This window comes from Chiloscyllium plagiosum, chromosome 42, assembly GCF_004010195.1.
Source record: "Chiloscyllium plagiosum isolate BGI_BamShark_2017 chromosome 42, ASM401019v2, whole genome shotgun sequence".
In the NCBI taxonomy this organism is placed as follows: Eukaryota; Metazoa; Chordata; class Chondrichthyes; order Orectolobiformes; family Hemiscylliidae; genus Chiloscyllium; species Chiloscyllium plagiosum.
In genome coordinates, this window is record NC_057751.1 from 17,063,901 (window position 1) to 17,072,017 (window position 8,117).

Sequence of the window (8,117 nt, forward strand, 5' to 3'; positions counted from 1 at the left end):
GAGAGAGAGAGACGGAGAGAGAGAGACAGAGTGAGAGAGACACAAACACACAGAGACAGAGAGAGAGAGAGACAGAGAGGGAGAGAGACAGAGAGAGTGAGAGAGAGAGAGCGAGAGAGAGAGCAAGAGACATAAGGGCACACTGGGAAAAGACTTGGCAATATGGTGACTTTGGGCTGCACAGTGGCTCAGTGGTTAGCACTGCCACCTCACGGCGCCAGGGACCCAGGTGTGATTCCAGCCTCAGGTGACTGTCTGTGTGGAGTCTTCACATTCTCGCCCTGTGTCTGCGTGGGTTTCCTCCCGCAATCCAAAGATGTGCAGGTTAGGGTGAATTGGCTGTGCTAAATTACCCATAGTGCTCAGGGTTGTGTAGATTAGATGCATTACTCAGGGCTATTCTAGGGTAGGGGAATGGGTCTGGGTGGGTTACTCTTCGGAGGGTCGGTGTGGACTGGTTGGGCCGAATGATTCTAATAGGGAAGGCCAATGGAATGTGGGCCTTTATCGCAAAGGGAATGGAATATAAAAGTGGTCAGGTTTTGCCAAAACTGGACACGGCACTAGTGAGACCACAGGTGGAATACTGTGAATGGTTGTGGGGCCCTGTATCTGAGGAAAGCTATCTGGATTAGTGGTGCTGGAAAAGCACAGCAGTTCAGGCAGCATCCGCGGAGCGTCTGAGGAAAGATAGACTGCCCATTGGAGGCAGCCCAGAGGTTCACTCGGCTGATCCTGGGGATGGAGGGACTGTCTTACAAGGAGCCGTTGAGTAGGTCAGGGCCTATACACATTTAAAAGAATGAATGAGACAACCTTATTGAAACGTACAAGATTCTTAGAGGGACTGGACAGGGGGAAATGTGGAGAGGTTGCTGCCCCTGTGGGAGAGTCTCGGACCAGAGTAAGGGGTCAGCCATTGATCACAGAGATGAGGAGGAATTTCTTCACTCTGAGGGGATTCTCTCCCACAGATGGCGGGGGTCGTGAAATCTGCTCAAGGCTTAGCGACAGGTCTTTAAATCAAGACGGGTTTCCCCAGGAGTTGGAGCAAGTGGGAAGGGAGACCGACCCAGCCGGCGCCAGTCCGAGCGCTGGGACCGATGGCGCGCCAGCGAAGATGCCAAGCTTACTGCGGGTGCTTCTTGTAGACAGTCCCGTCCACTCCGATGGTGGTCCGCAGCCTCTCGAGCCCTTTGTTCTCCTTGAGGCGCCTCAGGACCGCTGCCAGGGTGGCAGCGCAGAGATCCGATGAGCGGCTCGACACAATGGTGCAGACCCGCTGGGTGGCCGCGCAGTCATCGGCGCTGGCTTCGATGCCCAGCTTGGCGAGAATCTCCTGAGCCTTCTGCAGACCATCGCTGTCCCTGGGTTGAGGGGTTGAGGGGTGGGGGGGTGGGGGGGGGTGAGGGGAGAAGAATGTAAAGGGCACTCCATCGACTGGCATCATTACCTTCGTTGCCCGCACCCCGTTTTACCCACCACTCCTCTCTCCCAAACCGGGTGCAACTCCATCCTGGACACAGGGAGAAGACCCTTCGATGGCCGCACACCATTCTATCCCACCTTCAACTACCACTCTCCCTTCCCTCACATCCTTCACTTTTCCCCGGGAGATCGAAATATAGAAACGTACGTGCGTTACGTAAGGTATGAACAGCCCAGTTGGGGCAAAACACTCCTTGTTACTGTATCTTGAGTTGGGAAGTCAGGTTGTGTAGGACGTTGGTGAGGCCTCTTTGGGAATACTGTGTCCAGTTCTCTTATAGGAAGGACACTGTTAAGCTGGAAAATGTTCAGAAGAGATTTACCAGGGTGTTGCCAGGAAGGGACGGTCTGAGTTATAAACATTGTTATACTGAAACGTAGGAGGTTGAGAGGCCACCTGATAGAAGTTTATAAAACCAAGAAGGGGTTTAGCTAGATTTGATGGTCGTTCTCTTTTCCCTGGGGTGGGGGATTATCAAGAATAGAGGCCACATTTTTAAGGCGAGAGGAGAGCGAGATTTTAAAAAAGGGATCAAGTTTTACACAGCGGGGTGTGGAATGAACTTGCAAAGGAAGTGGTGGATGTGGGGTACAGTTACAACTTCGAAAAGGCTTTTGGATGACGGCATGAATGGGAAAGGTTTGGAGGGATATGGATCAGGAGCGTGCAGGTGGGCCAGGTTAGTTTGGGATTATGGTTGACATGGACCGGTTGGACCCCAGGGTCTGTTTCGGAGCTGCATGACTCGGTTTGAGAATCAGAAATCAATTGCCCCTTCTCGAAGAGATACATTTGTAAATGACGGCAACGCGATTTGGTTCACGTGCCCAGAATAGTTCAAAGCTCCCTCCCTGACAGACAGTATTACTCACTATTGAGTTGATGCAAAAATAAATGGGGCGGACCAGAGACATTCAGACTGCTCCCACTCCAAAGCCAGAGTTTCTCCGGGAATTCCTCTGTCGATCTCAATCTCCTGGCACCCGCTCCATCAGCCCCCTCAGCAAGAAGCATTTCAGATCAACGCGGTACTCACTTCTCAATCGCTGACACGTATCTGGTCTCGAAGTGACCTTTGATGAGCAGCTCTGGTGAAAGCTTTCCTTCGAATAACAGGCCATCTTTGGCCATTTGGACGAGGATAATTCGGACCAGCTCCCCCATGTACATCCCACTAATGAGCTTCTCAAACCTTTGAAAGAAACAAAAACGAGTCATCATGGGCCGCAGAGTGCTCCCGATACAGCGTTTCCAAGCTCACTATACCAGAGCTGGCACTAATGCCACGCAGGTGAAATGCAGGCCCAGCCTGGTCAGAGAACAGAAAAGAACGATTAAAAATCTGAAATGAGAAGCTACATATGTCACAAGTGTTGGAAAAACCCACCGGGGTCACTAATGCCCTGAAACTCGGCCCCTCCCCTCGATCCACGTGACTCCAGAACAGTCTAAAGCGGTCAAGAATGTTTATAAGACAGAGTTAGATCTTGGCACCAGAGGATACAGGGGGAGGGGAGGGGGGATGTGGGAGAGAGAGAGAGAGAGAGAGAGAGAGAGAGAGAGAGAGAAAGGAGAGAGAAGGGAGAGAGAGCGACAGAGCGAGAGAATGGAAAGGAGGAACTGAATTGGATGAAATGCCCTAATCTTCCGAAAGGGCCAAATGGCTTGCTTCTGCTCCTATTTCCTCTATGGCTCAGCACCATCCTCTGGGCATTGAGGAACAGACAGTCAAAGTGAGAAGGTTATGTTGAACCTGTATATAACATTAGCCTGGCTTCAGCTGGGGCTATCATGTCCAGTTCTGGGCCCCGTGCTTCAAGAAGGATGGGTAAGGACATCAGAGAGCGTGCGTTGAAGATTAAAAAGGACAGGTCCAGGAACAAAGTCCTTTAGTTATGAAGATAGATGGGAGTTGCTGGGTCTGTACTCCCTGGCAATGGGCTGAATGTCCTCATTCTGCCCTCAGTGATTCTGGGAGAAGGGGGGAAGAGAAACCCCAAGATGGTTACTCTCTGGTCTGGCCAAGTTTCCATTCAGCTCAAACTCTGTTTGACTGCATGGCCCTTTGGGTAATTTACATGTTGGAATACTCCCTGACGATCACTCTTTCACATGCACTCTCTCACAGATGCACACAAACACTCATTCACACTAATGTACATTTGCACACACAGGCACACCGTAAACACACACTCAGGTGCACTCAAACACATAAGCGGATTCACACACATGTACAAAATCTCACACACACACACACACACCACAGAAGACGCAAACATGCACATGCACACATACACAAACTCTGACACACTCCCACAGACACCGACACACACAGTCTTCATATTGTGACAGTACAAACCATAGATTTCACTCCCGTTACAAAGGCCTTGTGCTCATTGTGAAGAAGACAGCTGGCAGGTAAATGGCCTGACCTTTATTTCCAGTGAGTGTTCTGACAATGTAATCACCTGCAGGGTAGGGGCTGTCAGCGTACACACGGGAGGTACACGCCCTCGTGGCTGGTATATGACAACTTTATTTGGTGCTGCGAGAAAGCACAGCATTGTCGCCCATCCCGAGCTGCCCTTGAACGGATTTCACAAGTCAATCACATTTGCCGTGGGTCTGGAGTCACGGGTCGGCCCAGACTGGGTGAAGGCGGCAGCTTTCCTTCCAGGAGGGCACGTTACTGACTGGCGATTTGAACACCGATCGATGATTGTTGTGGTGGTCGCCTCTGCCGAGGTCGGCACTCAGTGCCAACACCCCAGTGCCCAGTCATCGCCACCCTCCCCCCCCCACCCCTACTACTCCGCACCCACTCACAGCTGCTTCCCGGGGTTGATGGAGCCTCTGTCAATCTCTCGGTCAAACTCCGTCCGGATATCGTCCAGCTCTCCAAAGTCTCCGAAGGCGCCCCACTCCATGTTGATACACATCCTGCCCTCGTCCCCCTCCACCATGTCAATGTACTGCATCTCCTCCATGTAGCAGGCATTGGTGCCTGTACCTATAAAATAAAAAAAGCTACTGGGTTACCGAGCTAAAGAACAACACCAGGTCACTTCATTTCATATCTTACCACCTCCACTGGCGCTGAAGGTACCTATCACTTCTGCATAAAATACTTTCCTCACACATAGTCAGAGAGACATACAGCACAGAAACAGACCCTTCGGTCCAACCCGTCCATGCCGACCGGATATCCCAACCCAACCTAGTCCCATTTGCCAGCACCCGGCCCATATCCCTCTAAACCCTGGCACTGTGGCTCAGCGGTCAGCACTGCTGCCTGACGGCGCCAGGGTCCCAGGTTCGATTCCAGCCTCGGATGACTGTCTGTGTGGAGTTTGCACGTTCTCCCCGTGTCTGCGTGGGTTTCCTCCAGGTGCTCCGGTTTCCTCCCATAGTCACAAAGATCTGCAGGTTAGTGTGGATTGGGCATGCTAAGTTACCCATAGTGCTCAGGGATGTGTAGGTTAGGGTCAATTGGCCATGCTAAATTATCCATAGTGCCCAGGGATGTGCAGGTTAGAGTGGATTGGCTGTGCTAAATTACCCATAGTGTTCAAGGATGTGCAGGTTAGGGTGGATTGGCCATGCTAAATTACCCATAGTATTCAGGGACGTGCAGGTTAGGATGGATTGGCCATGCTAAATTACCCATAGTGTTCAGGGATGTGCAGGTTAGGGTGAATTGGCCGTGCTAAATTACCCATAGTGTTAGGTGCATTAGTCAGAGGCAAATGGGTCTGGGTGGGTTGCTCTTTGGAGGGTTGGTGAGGACTTGTTGGGCCGAAGGGCCTGTTTCCACACGGTAGGGAATCTAATCTAATCTAATCTGATCCCTGTGGGAACACGTTGGTCAGGGATCTCTGGTTAAAAAAATACATCTCCACAACTATCCTCTGTCTTCTATCATCAAGCCATTTATGTTCAACCTACCAACTCACAGTGAATGCCATGTGATTTAATCTTCTGGACTAGCCTCCCATGAGAAGCTTGTCAAATGTTTCATTTAGTAAAGTCTGTGTAGACAACATCCACTGCCCTATCCCCATCAATCACTTCCTCAAAAAAAGCAATCCGATTTGTAAGAGAAGATCCGTCCTGCACAAAACCACGCTGACCATCCCTCATTAGCCCACTCTTTTCCCCGTCCCTAAGAATTCTGATAGTGAGGGATGGCCAAAGGGGAGAGAGGAGTAGGATTTGTTTTTAAATCGGCAAGGTGGAGGGGGTTACAATAAGCAGGGAATGCGCTGTCTGACAAACTGCAGGAGAGAAAGGGGAGGAGGCCAGGAGCTGAGCTCAGGTGGAGGAGTGGGCTTGAGTTGGAATACAGAGCTAGCACCAGGTCAAAGGGGCCAAATGGTTCAGGCACCCTCCCAGCCCGGCAACGCAATCAGACTGATGTCGTTGTTGGAGGCTAAGACGGTGAAGATTATCTAAGATAACAAAGAGATCTTGATCAGATGGGCCAATGGGCTAAGGAATGACAGAAAAATGCAGGGTGTTGCATTGTGGGAATGCAAATCAGGGCATGACTTACACAGTTCATGGCAGGGCTCTGGGCAGTGTTGTCAAATAGAGAGACCTAGTGGGTGCAGGTATATAGTTCCTTGAAAGTGCCGTCGCAGGTCGGTAGGGTAGTGAAGGAGGTGTTTGGCGTGCTTGCCTTCATTGAACAGAGCATTGAGTTTAGAGTTGGGAGGTCATGCTGCAGTTGTACAGGATGTTGGCAAGGCCACATTTGGAGTACTGCGTACAATTCTGGTCGCCCAGCTATAGGAAGGATGTTATTAAACTGGAAAAAGTGCAGAAAAGACTTGCCAGGATGTTTACTGGGACTGCAAGGTTTGAGCTATGGGATAAATAGACAAAGTCTTTTCCCTGGGGTGGGTGAGTCCAGAACTAGAGGGCCATAGGTTTAGGGTGAGAGGGGAAAGATATAAAAGAGACTTAAGGGGCAACGTTTCAAGGGTCTGTTTACACGCTGTATATCTCTATGACTCTAAGAGGCTGGATAGGCTGAGGGATGATGTCATCGAGGTATATAAAATCATGAAGGGCTTGGATAGGGTGAAGAGCCAAGGTCTTTTCCCCAGAATAGGGGAGTCCAGAACTAAAGTGCATAGGTTGAAGGTGAGAGGGGCAAGATTTAAAAGGGACCTGAGGGGCAACATTTTCACACAGAGGGTGGTGCGTATAGGGGACGAGATGCCAGAGAAAGTGGTGGAGGTGGGAATAGTTACAACATTTAAAAGGCATCTGGACAGAGAAGTGGACAGGAAGGGTTCAGAAGGAGTTGAGCCAAATGCGCCCAGTTCAGTTTGTGCCACCCGGTCGGCATGGACGTGTTGGGCCAAAGGGTCTGTTTCCGGGCTGAATGACTCTGTGACTTGAGCGCCAATTCCTCCCGTATCCCCACCACGCCAAGATATAATCAGAAATACAAGAAGGTTAGAAACATAGGACCTACCAACAATCAGCCCAATCTCACAGTTGTGGTCATCGTAACCGCAAGTCATCATGGTCCCCACTGTGTCATTGACGACGGAAACAACATCAATGTCAAAGTCCTGTTTCACGAGACGGGGAGGAGAGGGGAGAGAAATTCAGTCAATGTTTCACGGTTGAGACACAGTTAATCCCGGAATGCACGGCTACTCGCATCTCCTCCCACAGAAACCTCTCCTGCTTAAAAATGCAACTAAAATTAAAAGAAAAAAAGAGCCTTCCTCAGAGAGCAAAGGCGCCAGGTCTTACCCCGCGCCTCGTAATCGCCTGTCGGAGGAGAGTGACCACATCGCACCCCTCCACTCCGCTCGCCTTAAATCCCTTCGTCCAGTGAACCAAGATACTCTGCAGCAGAAAGCAGGGAGAAAAAAACACGACCCAAATTAGACGCCACACTCGAAAGCAACAGGCTGTAAAGCGCGAGGTTCGAACCAACAGGGGATGATGTATTGGTGTAAAAGCTGGAGCAGAGGGAGCTGGGGGCACATCTACCCATTGCCCAAGGGGAGAGAGCAGTTTATAAAGCACACAGTTTTCGTCAGCTTTATTAATTGGGGCACAGAGCACAAGACACCTTGTGCAAGACACCCGTTAGGCCCCAGCTGTATCATGTACAGTTATGGGCACCGCATTATCGAGAAGGGCGAACACATTGGAAAGACAGGCTACAGAAGCGATTTACAAGAACGGTTCCAGGGATGAGAAACTTCTGGACCAAAGAAGTCGGGACTGTTCTCCTCGGAGAGGAGAGGGAGATTTTGAGAGAGGTTTTCGAAATCACGAGTGAGCGGGAGACAGTACAGGGGGAGAAGCTGCGCCTGCACCTGTCGGAAATGAGAACGAGAGGGGTTGAGATTTAAAATGACGCGCAAAAGAAGCAAGGGGGAACGTGAGAAATTTGCTTTGACTGTGGAGGTCGTAGAATCCCTACAGTGTGGAAACAGGCCATTTCGCCCAACAAGTCCACACTGGTTCTCCGAAGAGTAACCTTCCCCTACCCTATTGGTCTACACTTCCCCTGACAAATGCACCGAGCCGATACATCACTGAATACTATGGGTAATTTAGCATGGCCAATCCACCCTAACCTGCACATCCCTGAGCACTA

General features: G+C 50.6%; 1 protein-coding gene across 1 annotated transcript in view; it reads right to left on the minus strand.

Moving 5' to 3' along the window:
- Positions 1-8,117, minus strand: part of LOC122542992 (hexokinase-2-like) — a 49,289-nt gene that overhangs the window by 17,081 nt on the left and 24,091 nt on the right. Inside the window, exons 5-9 of the mRNA XM_043681137.1 lie at positions 7,259-7,354; positions 6,972-7,071; positions 4,316-4,499; positions 2,526-2,681; positions 1,134-1,367 (exon numbers count right to left, since the gene is read on the minus strand). Coding sequence (XP_043537072.1) covers positions 1,134-1,367; positions 2,526-2,681; positions 4,316-4,499; positions 6,972-7,071; positions 7,259-7,354 — 770 coding nt within the window. The remainder of the gene's footprint in view (positions 1-1,133; positions 1,368-2,525; positions 2,682-4,315; positions 4,500-6,971; positions 7,072-7,258; positions 7,355-8,117) is intronic.